At 40.0% G+C, this 20,768-nt stretch overlaps 1 protein-coding gene across 2 annotated transcripts in view; it reads left to right on the top strand.

Moving 5' to 3' along the window:
- Positions 1-12,835: 12,835 nt before the first annotated feature.
- cald1a (caldesmon 1a) overlaps positions 12,836-20,768 on the top strand; it is a 111,181-nt gene continuing 103,248 nt past the window's right edge. The window contains exons 1-2 of one of the 2 annotated variants that reach the window (XM_085902289.1): positions 12,836-12,935; positions 13,514-13,620. In XM_085902289.1, the coding sequence (XP_085758415.1) occupies positions 13,570-13,620 (51 nt within the window). In that variant the 5' untranslated portion in view covers positions 12,836-12,935; positions 13,514-13,569. The remainder of the gene's footprint in view (positions 12,936-13,513; positions 13,621-20,768) is intronic. The other variant, XM_085902292.1, reaches the window with a different exon arrangement.

Below are 20,768 nucleotides of genomic sequence, written 5' to 3'. Positions count from 1 at the left end.
CAAACCCTCCATTTGGCGACAGGTGTTGAGAGCGATGCCGCTTGAAAGCAAGAACGGCGTAATGTACTCGCCCGGGCCATTTTCTAGATACGCAATAGCTCTGAATAATGAAAATGGCTCCACTCAACAGATCCATTCAGTCCTTAAACAAGGGAAGCAGAGGAAAACCCGAATAGGTGATCCTGATTTGAATTTGCCCGTGAATAAAGCTAACTGGTGTTTATGGGAGACATTTATGCCTTGATCAAATTAGAATGGGCGGCAATGGGATGCTTTTTTGGTGTGTGTTTTCTAAAGACTGCACGATGGAAGTTCATTGTGGGTAATCTTTGCTTAAGCATGGCCCTTTTTTTTTTTTTTTGCCCCTTAAAAAGCATCAGCGCATTTCCTCATAATGGCTCCATCGTGCTGCCAACTCCCGTGGGAACACCGGCGGTAGCCTCGCTCCGCTTTAGTACACTCGCCACCACCTCCCATTTTGTGGAAAGTATAGAGCGCTAGATGAGAAGAAAAGAAGTGTGTGTGCGTGTGTGTTACACATTGTGCTATGATGAGCTGATGAGGGCCAGTTATTATGAAGAGCTTCTTATTCTCCCCGGTGGGAAAAGAACGTGTCGGTAGCAGACACAGATATTCATTAAAGTAATGAAATAGGACCTGTAGGGTAGGCCACCATCCGTGAAAAAAAAAAAAAAAAAAGAAAGAATGAATATATATGTATCTACTATATATATCCTCCCGAGACCGGGAGAAAAAAAATAATTGTATTTTTTTGCACTTAGAGGTGAAAAAAAAACATTACTACAGTAAAAAAAATTGAATGTATTTATAGAAGTGACTTTTGACAGGCCAGTTCTACATTATTACATTTGACAAGGTAAAATGTTAAGTGGAAATTTTGACTTTACTGCTCATGCCCTTCGGTTGGCTCTTTATTAAAAAATGGGTCAAGCACCTTGAGGCCTTTGGCGTCAACCTTTTAAACTCTCCTCATCTCATTCCTCCTCATCGGGTACTTAAACACAAGATCCCAGGTCGGCCTAGCACTCTCCTTCCATCATCTCAGCTTTGGAGCCCTCACCTTCGGCCCGTCTCGTTCCCCAGCCTGGACCTGCAGTCTGCTATCCGAGGTTGATCTTTGCAGTGATTAATGGGAGAGGGAGGTGGAAAAACCCAGAGCTCCCCCCCCCCCCCCCCCCATCGCAAATCTCTCACCCCGTTGGGGGCTGAGGTCTGATGGGAGAACGACGGTATTTTTATTGCGATTTCTGTTTGCGTGAAAAATGGGAAACACCTTCCCTTTTTGCTGATGATAGCGGTGTGACGAATAAGTGCATTTCCTACCTTTGCCTAATTTAATTTATTTTTTTCATTTTAATTTTATTAATTATTTTTCTATTTTTATTTTAATTCTTTCATTTGAATGTAATTAAATTTTTGCTTGGAAAAGATTACATGTCCTATTTTTTTTTTTTTTAAATGTTGCTTGGGGGGAAAAATGCGTGTATTTACTTTCATTACGCCTCACATTGAAAAGATTCTGCGGAGAGTCTTTAAGCGAAAATACCTTCCGGGGGGCTTTGTAAATGACAGATCTCAGTGGCCATTTTTTTCTTGTGGTTGCCAGGGTAACGGGTTAAATCAAAAAGCGCCAATCTGTGTGCTGCCCGCCGCTTGTCGACTGTAACGTTGTGAATATTAGAGGCTCTCCTAATGGCTTGCAAACCTCTTGAAAAGGCGCGTGCTGCACAGTTTGTGCAAACAGCCACGCAATTGAACAAGAACATAGATAAGTGTTAGGATTAGGAGGATAAGGATCACACTGATAGATAAAGACTTCCTAAAAGGAACACACAGAACTGCCATGTAGTTGAAATATGTACTTCTGGGCTCCTCTGGTTTCTAATGATCATTGTGACTTTTTAAATCATTTGTGCGCACTGTGAGACTCGTCAGCCCTTTTTTTTTTTGTCAGTCCATGATTTTGTTTTAAAGGAGCCTGTGGGCTATGCTAGGCTTTAATTGGCGAGCTAGTACTTTGCTGTTGCTGGGGCCATTGATTTTTATTTGCATTGTTATTTGTTGATGGATACAAAGCCAGTGGCATTCTATTGATCACGCTTGCTGAAGCAGCGTTGAGAACAAACTGGGCAGTGGGAAGTGTGTGTGACTAATGTAAGAATTAGAAAAAAAAAATATCAATATTACAGTACTCCAAGCAAAGTGGGGCGTGTGACTTTTATGTATCAATGTATTTATTATTATTTTTTTAATTCTTATTATTGATTATTTATCTATAATTTATTATTTATTTTGTATTTTTGTTTTTTGTGACATTTAAAATTCAAGATTTTTTTGTCTGTCTCTACTGAATTAAGTCTTTTGTTGCTGTTTTCAGATCATAGTTTCTAAACTCGACGTGATAAACTAACTCAATAGTCATGCCCATAAGATCATAAATATTTTAGACATATTCCAGCCTGTGAATGCGTGTGACTGAAATAATTCCTCATTCTCTCATTTTTTATTTACATGTAAGGCGAGTTTGTAGCTGGAATGCCTCGGAAGAATTGTTTGCTCTTAATCTACTTCATGCTAATTTTCCAGTCTTGAAGGTCAGACGTGATATCCCGCCGAAGGTCACGCCACACTAATGCTGCCGTGTTTACTCTACTTTGCGTAGCCTCAATTTGGATCAATCCACGAGCGGAGATTAGCGTTGTTTAACAAGGTTATGTTGGTTGACTTTGGCACATCTTGCTAGCTTCCCTTTTGACAATACATTGCAGTCAGAGACTGCTTGAGTGATCCCACTCAATCCCGGATGGCTTTCCACCAATGATAATAATGCTAAATGGGTTAGTACTGGTGATTATTGGCATTGTTGCAAGTCTACGGTGTCTGGATGCTTGAAATCAATAGTCAGCACAATGCAGAAAATCTTGGCCACCGATGAGTCAGGATGGCTTGGATGGGATAGAAGAAGGATCACAGCGGGGAGGGGCTTGGATAAAAGCAAAGACAGATGGATGGAGGTGTGACGGAGGGAAGTATTTCGACAGGGGATAAATTGTGTTTCAGGAGCGTGATGCCTAAAATATGCTTCCATCTTCCTGCCAGGAAGGGCAAAGAGAAGGAAATATGAATGGTTGGGGGTGAGGACAACTATAAATAGTAATGTAACCATTTCAGAACTGTGGGGGGAAAGGAGGACAATGGTTTACGAACCACCTGGATGGGATAAGAAAACAAAATATTGTGGTTTGATCACATGACTGCTGGGATGATCGGAAGAGGTTATTGAGCCAAGAAAATGATTTATCTACCTGTGGGTCGTGACAGAATTGCGGATATAAGCTAGTTTTAAGATCAGATGAATATGAAAGATGAATATATTAAAAAATGCTAGAAACATCTCTATCTTTTAAAATGGAAGACAATTTGCAATTTTGGGATTGACACAAAGTGGATGCACAATTTGTCCTTGCGGGCCACATAAAAGGATTTGGCTGGCCATATCTGGCCCCCGGGCGTCAAGTTTGACACCACTGATGTAGTGCATCTAATTCAATATTCTTCCTCATGTTGGTGTCTCTGAGGACTCAAGAGGGGCTGAAGTGCACTGCCATGTGTTTACCAAGACACACTTACCTCCTTAATTCGTAAGCCTCAAGCCAAGTCCACAAGTTTACAGACAACTGAAAGTCGAGTTCGCCGGGACGAGATCAGACGTGACAACAAACAGGCAGCCTTGACCTCCTTTTAACTTCACAACCACCCTGGTTGTTCCCTAACATGTTCCCTATGCCTATCTATTCATATTAAACACCTTCCAGATAGCGAACAAGATTGATTGAAGTCGTCCCACTCGCCGTGCCGCCACGGCAAAGGGAATTATTCATACTTGAGTCTAGCACATGTAGCACAAGACTGTTTCAATTTGTCACTGGCTTGCTAGTGTGTCACGAGATCCTCCTATGAAAGTAATCTGACATATTTGTGAAGGGAGCAGATGATGTAATGTTACCAACCTAGACGTTTCTCCTAAGGAAACATGTTGTAGACATTTATTTGATTTTACTTTATTTTATTTTTGTATTTACCTTATGTGAAGTTGTAGAAGAACTGAGAAAGGATTAGAAAGTCTGTCTGGCTAAGCTGGGAGAAAAGTCACACTCAGAGCCAGTGAAATGTGCAATTTAGCATGAAGACAATTTCATACTTCCAGTTCCATTTTGGAGCCAGCAGCCATTGCTGAAAGCATCGCATTCTGTTTTGTCATGTGTTCTCAGGAACAAATTGTCACCGGCAACTTGTCTGTTGGATTGATAGTCGGAGTTTTTTTTTGTGTGCCTTTTTATTATCACATCTTGCATCCATTGCACGTGTTGTTTCTCTCTCTTGGAGTGAGTCTGTTGGGGTTTGTCTGAGTTCAAAACCCTCGGCTGTGACTCTTTATTTAGGGCAGAAAACTCGGATTCTACTTCCTCTTGGCTTGTAGTTCCACTTCATGGACATCTTTGCCCTGCAAAACTCTTCTCAAGTCTTTCCAGCGAGGCTGTTAAAAAAAAAAAAAAAAAAAAAAAAAGTGGTTACTTGGGAACAGTTCTATCCAAAAAGAGTATATAGATCAAAACAAGTCAAACACACCATGTTTATTGCTCTAGATTTGCCTTAACCACAGTGTCAACCCCGAAGCAAAAATATTTCCCGACTGATGATTTACATTTATTTCTCTTGCAATGATAAAAAAAGAAAATGTTCATTGCAAGAGTTGTCCACAAGGAGCATAAAAGCACATCATTTGATGATCTGAGAAGAAGCTTGACACTCAGTCATTGTTTGGTGCTCTGGCCACAGGGCCTTCACACGCTGCTGAGCTCGCTGAATGGACAATTGAACACGGTGCTCGCTTGTCCTCACACATCACACTCAAACATACACGAGGCAACTGAGATCACTCGGGCGAATGGCACAAGACCGTGTGTGAATGCTGAGACATGACGCGTTTTGTAATTATCGTATTTTCCCGACTCGCTTTGAACCCTGTGGCTTATAGTCCGTTTTTCATGAAATCGATCTCATTGTAGGATCTGCGATTATTCTCTTATATTTTTTATAAATATATATATACGGGTGCGGCTTATATAAGGGTGCGGCTTATAGTCAAGAAAGGACGGTATATGTAAAAAACATGAAATTTTTCCTCAATGTTCATTCTGAATATTGATCACATGCTGTGAAATGCCGTGATACAATCTGTAGGTTGCAAGTGACATTTGCAGCAAAATGGTGTCCCAGGACAGGACAGGACAGGACAGGACAGGACAGGATGCCCAGATAGTATCAGCCTTGAATCTATTCCCGACCACAGAGTATCTGTGCTGTCAAAAGGATAACAACTCTAGGAAGGTCACGCTTTATAATGTTACCTGTCAGGCAGCCAATACGCCATTGCCCCGGAAGAAATTTAATTAACTTGAAACGACAGCGGAGAGAGAGAGAGGGGGGCGACATTAAAGCGATTGAACAATAACCAGCTTTTAATCCTGTCCTGGCAAAAGAAAAGACGGGCAAAAAAAAAAAAAATCTCTATCGAGCCGCCGTGACTTTGACGGAGGTGGAATTCTTTTTAACGTGATATGTGGTGTAATTAGCAATGTGTGTGTGTTTACAAGATAAATAAACCACCCTCGCTTGCCTTGATGTTTAAAGGCGGCGTGGTTAAAGAGGCTCGGCTGGTTGAGTCAACGATTTTTCATCGCTGTCAAAGAAATTAAAATAAAAAAATAGTCACTTGTAAAAATAAAAATACATCTTTACCATATCGCCTTTTGTTCTTAGAAGCAGTCTTCAAACCACGTCACACACCAGTAATGTCTTTTTTTTTTATTTTCAAGTCTCTGTATTCATCTAAACACAACAATCAGTGTTTTTATCTTCCTCTCCCGGTTGGCCTTCCTCTTCTAAAATATTCCCTCTGAAGCACTTATTCTAATTAGTGATCATTCAGGCCTTGGACTAATTAGTCCAAATGTTTTGTTTCGTCTAATCTAAAACAATAACGCCAATGCGAGAATGCTCAGTTGAGAGTTCAACGAGCGATGCTCGAGCTCATTTAGTTTGACATGCACGGTTTGTTTTGATCTGCCTATTGTGCTTGCAAAGAGGGTTTTGTTCAAACGCTACCCCACAAAACAAAGAAAAAGCTTCAGTATTTCTTCTGAAATCAGTTGTGATAAGAAAAAATGCTAAATACTACCCGCGGCCTGATAAGACGTTCATAATGTACTTATAGTAACGCTTTGGTCGCAAAGCCATTTCATCATGCATTCAAGTATATAAAAAGTCTTTTTTTTTTTAATAAAAATATAAATATAAAATATAAAAAATATTAAAAAGTATGAATAGAAAATGTAATATAAAAATATATAATATAGCGGTCATACATTATGATAAAACATTTGCATAAAAGTATATAAAAAGTGTTAAAAAAATATAATCCATAAAACATAAAAATACAAAAAATATAAACAAAAGCTATGATATAAAAAGAATCAAATCTAGTGTAGTTGGACATTACGATATTCCATTTTATCAACTGTAGTGCTAAAAAGTGTGAGTGCTTAAAAGTCAATGTAATTCTCAGTGAGTTGACGTACCTCCGAATATAGATATTCCTTTCAATCGTTATTGATTGTAATGTGCACAGCTATTAAAATATTTTTATTGTGTTTCACAAGGCATTGCGGTATATACCAACAATGCGCCGCAGTCCTTCCCACACACACACACACACGCATTATTGTCTGGCAGCGGCTGCCTATGTGCAAATGAATTTTATATTACAGTAGGTCACTGAATTCATTTCAGAAAAGGCAATTGGTCTAATCTCTCAAGGGACTTGTTGTGAGTAGTGGGCCACATTTACTGTGTTAGCCTTCCACCCCGCCGTTGATTAAGAAATACAGCTCGCCGCTATCAAACCATCAACTCCACACCATTTGTCCTCATCGTACAGCCTGCTTTTGTCTGGAGTCAATTTTGTGAGCGAGAACCGCCTCTGAGGACTGACCAAGCATTTTTTTTTTGGAACAATGAGAAAGTTGAGCCTTGATGTGAAGGCTATATAAAAGATATGAGCTCCGGTGAATTAGATATCGACTGCATATTGAAAGTCAATAGTGCAATAGAAGTTTTTCGCTGGGGTTTACCAAACTTTGCAAAAAAAATACAATTCTGCCAGTGGTGCTTTAGCTATTTTAAGAATAAAGCATTCAAGAAGTGAAATATGAGCACTGCATCACCAACCTAAACATCGGGTACTAAATGGACCGTCTCCTGCTCTCGCAACGACCTTGCAACCCCCCACACCCCCTCCCCCAAAGTGGTCTCTCCCACACCTTGTCGCCATTGTTGCTGATCTTATCGTTCAGCCTATCACAGGACTAATGACCCCAACAATCGTTGCTGACCTGTCAGGGGAAGTGCATCTGCCAAAGAGAAGGGAGGAGAGTCCATTAAAAGATTAATGCAAGGAAGTGGGCAATGTCCTCGCGGACCTGTGGAGCTCTAAAGCAGTAACCGGGCGGATTTGATTTATCGTCAACCCCTCCCTCCTCCCGTGCTTTAAAAGGCAAAGAAGGATGAGTCGAATCTTCCGGCAACGCGGAAACAAACATAACGCAATACGAGCTCAAATGATCCAAAAATCAATGGTGTTAAAATGTTCAGCTTTGGAACAAATTCTGGAGAAAAAAAACCTATTTCAGATGTTTGTCTCATAAATATTCATGCTCTTTGATTGGGTCTGGTTAAGCAGATAATTATCTTTTAATCAATGAAGGTCCTTTCTGATTATCCGATGTGAATTCTAGTCACATTTTTAGTGCGGCCAGCTTCTTTTTGGCCACACTTTCAGGAACAATGATGGTGTGAGTGGAATTGTGAGCATGGATTTGTTGGATGGCTTATAATGGCCCTTCCTACCATTTACTGTGCGTGCATCATTAGCCTGTGATGACTTTGCACTTGATGACTGAGATGAACAAGGTAGTTAGGTGTTGGGGGGGGGGGGGATACAAAGTACACCTGGGCACAAACAATTAGAGTGCGACTAAATCAGCAAGATCACACAATTCAAGTCATCAATCTGCTTGGATATATGGCATGGGTGTCAAACTGTCAGTGCCTTAAATACAGTATAGGCTACACAACAAATGCTAACTGGTTTTGGAATCACAGACTAGTAAGAACTCTTCAAATATTTTAAAAAAGATGAATGTATTAAATATTGCTAGCAATATCTTTATTTTCTTTTTAATAAGGACTATTTGTAATTTTAGAATTGACAAATTGATGCAGAATTTTTCTTTGTGGGCCACATAAAATGAGGTGACGGGCCGTATCTGGCCCCCGGACCTCAGGTTTGACACCTATGATATATGGCTTTGGAAAATATCTTCTAGTTTGCCTTAAAATCAGTTACATTTAATATCAAAAATAAAAACCAACACTTTCCATAGACTTCGCCCAGCTTTAGGATACATTCTTGCCGTTGGAAGTAATGGATAGAAATGGGCAAAATGAAGAAAAGACAAATGGGAGGGTCAAGGATTGTGGCATAACGGAGTGTGATCCAAAGCACTAAAAGCCTTAACAGGATTGTTCAGTAAGATACCTCCAGCTCACTTGGCTCATCTGAATGATTGCTTGGCAAGATATTTTAGATGCAGTAATTAAATTGCTTGGTACAGTTCTGTAATCGATATGAGCCCGGTGACATCAAGTACAAATCTGGACCTGCTTCCTTGTGGGGACGGAAGGCAATTGGAGTTATGTAAATAATCACATTTCAAGGTGAAGGCTTATCTTGGGGTTAAGGTAAAGTCGATAGAAGTCTCCAGGATTTCAGTAATGTCCTCAAAAATGATCAAAATTTGTGTTGGTGTGAAGCCGGCGGGATGGCGAATAGAGCGGCAGCAAAAAATTGCAAGCTAAATTTTCATGATGATAGATGAGATGCTTTATTGGAATCTTTCGCCTGGAGATGCCATTACAGGACACGGTTACTTTAAATGTGGGCTACCTATCGACTTAACCTCGCATCGGGCATCGACGGCGCCTCATTATGCCCGGAATAAATCGGGCATTTTGGCTTGCGGCACTCCAGCGTACGGCGGCTGCTGTAATGGACGGCGTGGAATCCATTTGTTCTCCCCTCTTCTGTCCTGATCCCACTTCTCAACCTCCATTAACTTTCAACATTTTTCATTTCTTTCTCTGAGCCCCTGCTAGCCTTTGGTCCTCTTGCCATCTTTGTTTCTGTCCTTTTTTTTTTTTTTGGCGCTGTGGGGACTCCACTTGATCTTATTCTACGCTGTCCTTCAGTCCAAAACAAGTGGCAGTTAAAGTGCAAACTTCACTTCTTTGATTTGCTAAAGCTTCTCCAAATTGGATTTGAGCTCAAATATATTATTAGCCAGGAGGAATAAATCAATGTGTGTTGCCGTCATGTGACCAGCTCAGTAATTGGTCCTTGAGACTTTTACCTGGCGCCATCGACCCATCAAATCAAAGCGATTTCTTTTCTTTGGACCTTGTTGGCCATTTAGAGCTCATTAGTTTCTAAAATAATTTAACTGTCAAGAAACTGGGAGAAACATTTTTTTTTTTTTGGTCCGATTCGATGCCGGGCTCAGTGGATCGAACGTGTTTTTAGCTTCAAAGATAACAGACGCTATTTAATGAATTCCATGTCTTTTGTTCCAAAAAAAAAAAAAAAAACCCTCTTCTTTTCCGACTCCATTGTTTTTAATCTCCTCTAATTAATTTGAAGAGCAAAAATTATGAAATTGTTGAGAAGAGCGTTGTCTGTGAAGTTTTATGTGAATCCAGCGCTTGTGTTTGAACGGCACTGTTCAATAGTTAAGCACTTTTATGAGTCACTCGGGGGATATCTCCCATTCAGAGCATATGGATGATCTTTTTCAAAGGCTTGTGAAAAATCTCTTTAGCAAATTTCTGTTTGGCCAGCTCCCTTTCATTTTTCAAGCGATAGAACATTTAATGTTCAAATCCAGCCGCAGTGCTGTGATGCACAGCGGGGAGAAAACTACATATTGTATGTTTTCGCCTTGTCTTCAAACCTTATTGTAGTATTGTTGAGGAGCTGTTCACTTCATGTGGAGTTTTTTTTTTTTTCACTTTCCTGATAAATGCTTGAATGAAAGTGGAATTCCACAGGTAGTAATTCCAATGAAGGCTTAGAGTGAAAAAGGCCTGATGACATGGAAGACTAAATAAATAATACATCAAAGATTTATTTTTCAGTTTCCAAACAGTGAATAAATTAATCATTAGAAAGCGAGGGGGAATTTAGGGGATGTTGAAATGTTGTGCATGCGAGATTCTTGGTTTTCAAATCAAGTCAAAAATCATGACGGCTGGTAATTCTGACATTTTAAATATTTTACTCCATTTTATAAGCACTGGTAATATTAATAATAATAATAATACGAATTGAAAATAATAATAAGAATTGAAAATAATGAGAGAAAAAATAATAATTGAAAACAATGAGAGAGAGAAAAAAAATAGGTCGACAGACAAAGCGATAGACTTGGTAATCCTAAAAAAATAGCGTGTCAATGTTGAAATATGGACTGTCCTATTGTTGCTACAACATAAGCATCCCCAAAGAGTAAATTAACTTCCTAATAGAACAACAAAGGGACGCCATCCCACCACTATAATCATACATGGGCGATGAAGCATCCAATCATCCATAACATTTTATAACTCAATGTGTTTACTGCATTCAAAGCAGAGGAAATTCATGCATTCAAGGTGCCATCCATGTGGGACTTGCACGATGACTCATACAAACGAGGGGAGTGACGTTATAATATTTACGCCCTCAAAACCTCCAATATTCTCCTTCTTTTTTTTTTTGTGCATGTGTCTAGAAACAAATCCATTGTCAGCCATAGGAAGGATGTTTACGATGACAGTCTGCCAATATGAGAATAAACATTCAGGTGTGAATAGCAAGTGGCAAAGCCCCTTATGGCATGGCATGTATGCAGCGGAACGGTTGCCAAGGCGACGTTATCACCTATTATCCTTCACTGGATGCAACAAATCTAGTCTTGGTGTTGTTTTTATAGAAATGGAGGTGACAGAGTGGTGGCGCGGAGAATACTTTATTGATCAGCACAAGACCCGATTTGTCCCCTGTTTGTTCTCCGGTGGCAGTTGCACACAGCCTTCAAGTGTGTGTGTGTGTGTGTGTGTGTGTGTGTGTGTGTGTGTGCGCAGCGCTGCTACTTTCTTGTTCGATTGTGGTTTATGGCAGCTGTCATTGGTATGCGGAGGTGTACGTACCACAACAAGAAGCTGAGCCCAAAGAGTCCCCCTAGGAAGGATGAGTCGCCGAGGTGGGTGTCAAAGGTTGCTTTCTGGGTGTAGAACACTTCGCTAAGAAATTCAGGATGGAATGGAAATAAGAAAGTGTGCTTGTGCAAGTCATCTTGTTCTTGTTGTCGGTATGAGTTTAGGATAATACACAATATTACGACTATTGTTTGTATCTTCACAAAGTAAAGACAATTCATTAACAAATAAACAATAAATCATGGCTAAACATCTCTTGAGTATTTTGTTCTGTGTCCCTTTTTTGCTGTAGTTCCACAGTTGACTACTAGATGGCACACATTTAGTTTGACACTAAATTTGATTAAAGACAAATAAAAAGAGGAAGTACGGTATTTTTGACTCACTGGGCATTTGATTCCCCCCGTAGGATTGTTTGAATAAAAAATAATGCTTCCATAAAAAAAAAAAAAAAACAGGTCAGGTTTTTGACAAAGGCAGAATACAATTTCAAAAAATATATTGGTGTGTGTGTTTGACGCCGATATCTCCATCCCGCCTACACACCTTGGTGGCAGGCCGAGGGTTTACCTTTGCAGATTGTGCCAAACTATATGATGCAGCTCGCTGGAAACGGAGCTTTAGTTGCATCAATTTGCGTTAAGCTGACAAATGCTCACAGCCACGCAGGCGGTTAAGCCACCGTGGGCCGACATTGTTAGAAGCTGCTGTGAGTTATTTGTGCAATCCGAATGTGACTCCATGTCTTGGGCTCACTAAACCCCCGCGTTGGTCAAACAAACACAAAACGCTTGTGCACTCCCTGCTGATGATTTGCGATACAGGTGTCCGACACATAAGGTAAATTAGCTTCCAATTGGTAGCTTGCGATTCGTAGCCATTGCCACGACATTGACGAGTTGATAAAAGCTGCAAAAACAGAAGACTTGTGATAATTACACTGGCTGGCTGCTGCAAAATCCCAATGGGAGGAAATACTACGTTTCCAAAACTGCTCACTTTTCTACTTGGAAAATTTGGAATAATCGGTCCAACTCAATAACAATTATCTTCACACTACTTATGTGTCTGGTTTGCTGGTTGAAAGGGCACAATTGTTTTTTTGTTCATGCCCAAAAAGCTTGTCATATTTGGACAGCATTATTATTATTATTATTATTATTATTATTGGGGCATTCACATTGGAGAGCATTAGTGCAAAGGTTAGCATGGAGATCTCAAGAGCAGGGGTGGAGTTACCTGGTTCCCACTATTGGCCACGCCCCCAGTCCAAACCATTTAAAATTGTGAAGAATTTAGGGATTTTTTTTCGCTGTGCATCTTATATATTTTTGAATATCTCATTATTTGTATTTTTATAATTAGATTTGTTGTCCCATTTCATGGTTGGTTCAGTTCTGCCTTTTTTTTTTTTTTTCAAACCAATCGGCTTGTGGCTTAACCAGGTGTGCCATCTTGTCCTGGTAATTAGTTTTTTTTTAATTTGTGTTGGGTGGTTGTTGCTGGAACTAGTCATGCAAAATTTTCCCTGGACTGTAATGGTAAGTGTTTGTAAATTCTTAACTTTGACATATTGTAGTTTGATTTTCAGCTCGGCATTGGAGCCTGGAGCTCACCTGAACGGAATACAAAATAGATCAATTTATGACCTAAAAATGCATGTGTCAGCCAAGTCATGGGAGGTACAGACTTTTTTTTTTTTTGCCAATATTGGCAAACTTTTGAAGCTGGGTTGGTGCAAAGGTAAATAGATATTCTCTCATTTTGACATTTTGGCTTTATGTCTATAAACTCTTGGTCTAATCTGATAGAAACTGGCCAAAATGTCTTTAAATGGAAGCGAGATGATTTTAAACGCACGCAAGCGCAACCCTCCAAATAAAAGCCCCGCACTACTTGTCTTCCATGTCGGCTTCCGAGATGGCCTTCCTCTGTTAGAGGAGATATATGAGATGGAAGATACAAAGCCAAGGCTCTTAATAAAAATCATCCATTTTTGTCAGAGGCAGCCAGGGGAACATTTGCAGCAGCGTCAATAGACAGCTACTCCCCTTGCCCTCTCTCCCCCGCCACTTCTTCATCTCCATCTCATCTCTCCATCTTTCTGCCTTTCTTTCAGAGGATCCATCAGTAGGAAGAGAGTTTTCCCCTAATTTATCACCTCCCTCCAGCCTGATGTCATTGCCATACATTTTTTCACTATCAAGCGGCCCTGAAAGTCACAAGGTAAAGGCCCCATTTTTCCTTTCTCATTTTCACCCCTCATGAGTATTTAGGGGCATTTTTTTTTAAGACACATTTCTTTCTTCAATGAAGAAAACCCTTTTCAAATAATGCAAGCCCTGTTTTTGCTGTGCTGTGACTCATTGGTTGTGTATGTTGAGGAGTCAGTTCTGTGAATTGCAAGGGAGGGGCGGAGGGGCTAAATGTGATGAGGAAAAAAAAAAAAAAAAGCGTAAACACATCAGTCATAGTGGTGTTGCGGAGGTTGCTGATACACTCCTGTAGGTGGGATTGTCATGCCCGGGGAGAATGGTGGGACTCCTCTCCAGGAGAGCATGAAACAGGATTACCAGCACATCAGCAAACATGCAAACCATCTGGCTTTATTTTGGGACAACTAAAGACTAGGCTTTGTTTGTTTTTTGCCATGAACTTTATCTCCACTGCCACAGCAGCGTATGTCAGAATGTAGTAGAAATCTGTGTGGAAAAAAAAATATATATATTTTTTTTAATTATTTTTTATATTTAAAATTTTTTAAAATTTATATAAATATATTTTTTTTTCCGGCGCTAATAAAACTCATTTACACATCAAGATAATTGAACAGTGTGATTTCACCTCGCTCCTAGTTGCGCCATATTAATTTACACATGCCAGTTTTATCATGTCACATAAATTATCAGCCAATAAATTTCAATTCCTGATGTTTTTTTCGTTGTTGTTTTCCCCCCGAATTTCAGTGCACCGTAATCTGTTAGGCCTGTCAGAAATTTACCAAAAGTGTGCCAAGTCTCCTGACATTTCAGCACTTCCTGCCTTTAATTGGCACAAAATCTGTGAAATAAGAGGATACGACGATCAGCGTCTGTGTCACCAATCGCTTTTCATCCCCACGCATGTTTTAAATTAGCCTGTCTGCGAGGCAACAGAGATGTAAATTCACATGTGGGGTGGGGGAGTGCTTTCCATCAAGAGGAGAAGCAATTGGCAGGCCGAGGAAAAAGGCGAGACATGTCTGGACGATAAGCAGTCAAATGTTCTTCTCCTGGGCCGTCTTCTAGGAAATGCGAATCATTTCCTACTTGCGTCTAGACGCTGCGCTCTTCTTGACTTTAGTGCCAAAGGACATGTTCCAGTCATATGTATGCAAAGTAGCTCTCTGCAAAGCAAAAAAATACAAATAAAATTTGGTCCACGACCAGCGCCATTTTAAATGTTATTTATTATGGAAAATGCCAGCTTAATGAAAAACACAAACTCCTGTGACGTGAATGCGCTAACAGCACGCTAGCTCCATATTGATGAACATCTACATCCAATATGTTGCTCCATTGATTCTTCATTATCCCAATTCCCGGGATCATTTCAATGTGGCGTGGGAGCAATGTGTACGCAATTAATTTGCATTTCTATTAAAACAGCCATTAAAAAGGATGCTGCACAACTGTTTATAATTAAAAAAAAAAAATAGTTGCACAATTATCAGGCGACTGTGTCATTAGTATTGGCACCGTGTATTGTATATTACCTGGTAAATTTAAACTCACCATGCTTTTCATTTCATCTTAATTAAAATGAATTTAATGAGACTGGCGTTTATTTATAATTTAAAATTGGCACCCAGAAAGCAATAATTATATATTTAAAATTTTGTAAAATCATTTTAAATACATAAAAAAAACTAAAAGTAATATGAACTTCACTAAAAGCGCTTTTGAAAAAATTTAATTATAAAAATAAAAACACCTAAAATCAAACTAAATGCAAAGATTAATCATCAATATTATTGAGTGTAGTCGAAAATGTATAGCAGGCCACCCGTGCTCCGGCTCTATCGCATCATGGTGCTAATGATACTGAGCTTCACTCCTAAAATGAGGCCCTCATGTGAATCTTGGAGAAAAAAAAATCTTACACCGCATGGACATGATTAATGGTGTTTGTAGATTAGGATCTCCTGCTATTTACATAATCAGCAGGGGACCCATTGCTATTTGCGGCGTGGGGTTGTCAGCGAGCAAAGCGTTTTTTTGGAGGGACCGGCGCTGATTGCAGCCGCATTGTCTTCCAACTCTCGATTTCTGCTCGGCTTTTAATGAAGAGCTCCCGTAATGAGCGCTGTTAAATGCAAAACATGGCGGACTTTAATAAATGACCACATCCGATTAATTCCAATTCACTTTTAATTATGTCGCCCCCTCTATTCACAGAGGAAGTTGTCGAAGCAGCGTAGTCATTTCAGCAATTCTAAAAAGAACCCGAGACTCAAAAATCAGTCAGCTTTGGTTCAACAGCCATAAATTACTATCGCATGCATTTTGTCTAATGTTTTTGTGTGGAACGGCTAAAACCAATTTCTTTATTTTGTGTTTTCCCAGTAGTAATTCCAAGATGATTAAAAAAAACCCCGTGTATGGTCCACTGCATACAAATGAGTTAAGCGACGATACGTGAGTTTGAAAGGTCAACACGCGCCAGACCTGTTTTTCTGAATTTGATGTGAACCGCTCGGGCTTTGTGAGGCACCTGAGCGATGGAAACGTCCCATGCCTGAAAAACACAGAACAGGAAGTGCCCCAAATTGAACATGAAGTGCCCGAAATCAAACAGGAAGTGCCCCAAATTGAGCAGGAAGTGAACAGGAAGTGCCCCAAAATGAACAGGAAGTGTGCCAAGTCAAACAGGAAGTGCCTCTTTTGCCATTTTTCTTCGCTTACAGTTTTTCGTTTTGCTCAACACAAATGTATCTAAATGAAATTCATTCTTGGGCTGGGGAAATCAACGGGACGGGTTTTGTCGCTTATGCTCCTCGACACTTTTAGTAACTGTATTTCCACTTGAAAGGTTCGCTCCCTCCGATCTAGCGGTGATGTATTCTTTAACGCGCCATCTCACCGGGTAGAGGCCCGATGGGTTGTGACTTCCTCGTGGCTCGGGAAGTGCTGAGAATGATGTTATTCCAGCTGACAAGCTTCTCCGTATCGGACCGTAATCACATTCCTGCTGCTTGCTCTTTCAACATTGGCCTGTCCATGATTATTTTAACAATGGATTTCAGAGTAAGCAATATGTAGTACACCAGAAGTGCCTGCAACTAAACAGACGAGACCGAGAAGCGTATCTAAATAAAATATCACCTTTCTGTGTATGCCACTTTGAATCCCTTATTTTTATTCCCACTAAAGTCACGTGTTTGAAATACACCACCTGCCACTGCTACAATGACAAAACCAGGTGGTATACCTACTTAAGTATTCAATATTGTCAAGATAACTTAAATCAATGTTTGGCTTCTCGTTGTTTGGAAAGATACCATATAATTCTGCAGTCTCCAATTTTGTTTCCTTACTCTGGTTAGATGCAGAGGGGTAAATAAAGATGTCAAACCCAAGGCCCGGGGGCCAAATATGACCCACTGCATCATTTTTTGGTGGACCGCAAAGAGAAATTTGGCATTGATTTTGTGTCATGAGTAAAATTACAAATTGTCTTCACTTGTTTATAATCTGGCCACTAACTTTGTCCCAAAGAATTCAACCCTCCCCCAGGCAACACTTTCATGCCAAAGGTAACTAGGCGGTCCTATGCACACGCTTGTTGAGCGCAGCAGCTGTGTTGGATACATTACTGCATTAAATCTAAGCTAATTACTGCCATCTCGTTGCTCTCATGCCCGAGAGCTGTGGTGATGCACGAGCAAAAATACGCCATGTCTCAGTCTTGTGAACTGAGCTAAGGCGTTTTTTTTTTTTTTTTTTCTTCTTCCTGTCGATGGGCTTTTGATACCTTCTCGGGTCAAGCGGCACAGTCTGATATCAGCTCGAGCACTTAGACGCAGTGTGATGGAGGCGGCTTTTTGAGGACAGCTCTACGGGGAACGGGTCGAAAATCTAACCTCTGAAATGGGCCCGTTGTATGTGACCTGATGTGTTGCAAATAAAATAGAATGTGGGACGAGAATGGATGCATAGAAGGGTGTGGAAAAACAATGCCGGAGACATTGCAGCTTGTCAGCTTGCCGTGCCAAGCCACCACCGGCGAGACACACTGGAGGTGTGTGTCAGGTCAATTAGTAGTACAGTACTTACATTTTCCCCCTGACTTCCTCCATTAGTGTTTTTGTCTGTAGCTTTCAAAGTGTCTGCTCTTTGAGCCAGACGATGGAAGTTGGAAAGTGCCAAACACGGGACAAGGTCACGTAGTCGCTTCAAGCTTTTTGAGGTTTACTTGGAAATTCATTGAGATGCAAGTAAGATTCTGACGCTGATTTGTTAATCCACTCAAAAAGTCCAAGACTTGGACAATTATATTCTTAAGCGGATAATGTCCTATGATGGTGCGATTCGTACGCTGATTTGGGTAATTCCGCCGACTTTGCTGAAATGGACAGTCATTGTGTCGATGAACTGTAAGATTATGAGGAAAGCAGCTCAAAATTAATGGATGCAAAAAAAAAATCTTCATTAATTGCATTTTTTACAGTCACCAAAAAAAAAAAAATCTTTACAGTTAGCATTTTTAGAATTCTAAATAGGACTTTCTAACTTTGAACCCCACGACCCATTCATCGCATGGTTCCAGTTTTAACCGAGCGAATAAATCGCCATCCTCAAAATGGCGTGATGGCCTGTCACAGGTCCTCTCATCACTTTGCTTTATTGGATGTGGCCTCATGCCTCCAGATATTTCTACCTTTTTACAGCCATAGCGGTTACCAAAACAAAAAAAAATAAGCCTTTGAGCAACTGAGAGACGTCGGAAAGCCGGGAAGGGATTTGGCGCCGGGGACGTACTTTCGATCCATCATCAAGCCTCAGTCGCTGGGTAATAGTCGCACGCTGGGCGGTTTTGGAGGTTACGTGGGAGATGAGGGGATCTGGGAGTGTCAAAGCTGAAATGAGAGGTAATTTCCCCCAGCTAGCAGAGGCTTCTTCATTTGGGTGCAGTATCGGCGTCGCGGGGCCCCCTAAGGCAAAACAAGTAAATTGCTCCCCGCAGGAACCTGGCATCCCTAATAAACTGGATGTGACAATATGAAGAGTGCTGCCACTGCAGACCATCTTCATTTCTACTTTGTCTTTTCGGTAAAAAAAAAAAAACCTCCGCACAAGCGTTTGGGGTTTGTCGGTGACAAAAAAAGTGCTGGTTTTAAATTTTGAGTGGCTAATGTAACTGAAGGCAGACAAGGCCCAACATCAAAAGCTGTCATCTCCCTTTGTGAACAAAAAAAAGCCTCAGGAGTTGAACAAATGTAAGGTCCTGGTTGGCTTCGTGTTTAAATTGAATTTGTGAGCAAAGGCATTGGATGAAAATGATTATGGAAGTCAGTGTGTCAAACACAAGGCCCGGGGGCCAGATACGGCCCGTCACATCATTTTATGTGGCCCGCCAAGACAAACTTGTCAATAGTAACATTATAAATGGTCTTCATTTTTTTTAAAAGAAGAATGTTCATTACTTTCATCTTTTTAAAACTATTCAAACCATTTTTACTCATTATTTGTCAGTTTCTAAGTCTTTTTGGGTTTTCCAGAATCAGTGCTGCCTTTTTTTTTTTAGATGAAAGTCTTGACCAAAGAAAAGCCAATGGTCATATAAGAGTGCAAGCTATTGTTCCGCATGTCAACTTTGAAAAGTGACTCTCTTAAAAAAAAAAATACAAAAAAAAAGCTAAAGCACTGAACTTGCAGCCATCTTTAATTGATGCCAGGATACCATAGGGACATTTTAAGATTCATTTAAGTCAGTGAAGATGAGAATTAGAATTCCTAACCGCTGAACACACTGTTGGAACAGTCAAAGGCCGTGGGCCTCCTTTTAAATGTGTGAAATGAATATTATATAAAGGCATAAAAGGTCCTTAGTGAAGCAATATAAAATTGAATTACTGATAGGAAGCAGGCATATATTTAAAGCCACGAGTCAAATCATGCAGTGAAATCAGTTTAAGAAAATCACTCTTTGTTTATTGCTAAACTCCTGCTGCAAAATTAAAACCAGTTCTCTCTTTTCTCTGCAATACTTGATTAGTTCAGATTTTTCTTTCACATCATGAATGCAGAGCGTTATTTCTGGCGGAGGAAAAGATAAAACTAAAACCGCCGACGACACAAAGAGAAAGCTCTTGACGAGTTAATGAATCAGTGAGGATAAAATCAACAGTAGTGTAGCTGTGAAAAATTCAATTATGAAAAAAAAAAAAGAATCCCTGCGCAGTCATGAATAACGTAAAGGCAAGATGCTGTCGGTTTCACTTCACCTGTTGTTGGAACATTTGAATATATGGCGTTAGATTTGAATATGTTATCTTTGTTTTCATTGGCAGGTTTGCCGGCTTGTATTGTGTATTGTCGTTGCTCGGGCACAATTCTTGTGTTTGCAGTATTTAAAAGATCTCAGTCTTCATTCCCCAGTGTGACTGCAGCGAGCCAGCCGATGGAAACAATATATCTCTCAGATTGCCCGGTGCTGGGCTGTCAGTCAGCTGCTTCCTTTTAACAGACACCCCCAATCGAATAAGCCACCACACATACACACATGCCAAGATGGAAGATAGGTTTGATAGCAAAGGCCAGTGTTTGCGCCAATGGATCTGACACCCATCTGAATGGGTCACGGCTGCTGTTGTACATATCCTGCCCCAAATGTTTCTTTTAGCGTTTTTATTAAAACAGTAAAAAGGAGCCTGTATTTCACCAATCCGCCATGGGATCCAGGTAGGCATCTTTGTCTTGACAGCATGGAGTGATTTTAGGAATGTGTGCTCACACCGTCTGCCTTGGGGAGATGGGCTTAGTGTCATGGCAGAGAATCTGTGTTCAGCACCATGGACAGCTACCGCCACTAGCGCTTATAGCCTATTCTCTAACAAAAACAGGTAGGTATGATCTCTATAAATATAAATACATTCTAAAATTAGACAGTACATTTGCATTGGAATTCAGAAATAAATAGTTTAAAAAAATTGAAGAAATAGATATGCTTATTTTATTTTATATAAATATCAATAATTTTATTGATTACAGGAACTAGTGAAAACAGGAATCAGACATATTTGTATTGGGATTCAAAAGAATTAATTTCAAAAACTCCTGAATTAATTTAAAAAGATATAATCTTTTTAAAAAAAATACATATTTTATTTAATT

Source organism: Syngnathus leptorhynchus, chromosome 21 (genome assembly GCF_054491065.1).
Source record: "Syngnathus leptorhynchus isolate UIUO chromosome 21, UIUO_Slep, whole genome shotgun sequence".
NCBI classification, from domain to species: Eukaryota; Metazoa; Chordata; class Actinopteri; order Syngnathiformes; family Syngnathidae; genus Syngnathus; species Syngnathus leptorhynchus.
Note: the sequence above shows the minus strand (reverse complement) of the source record. Positions and strands in the feature narration are given on the sequence as shown.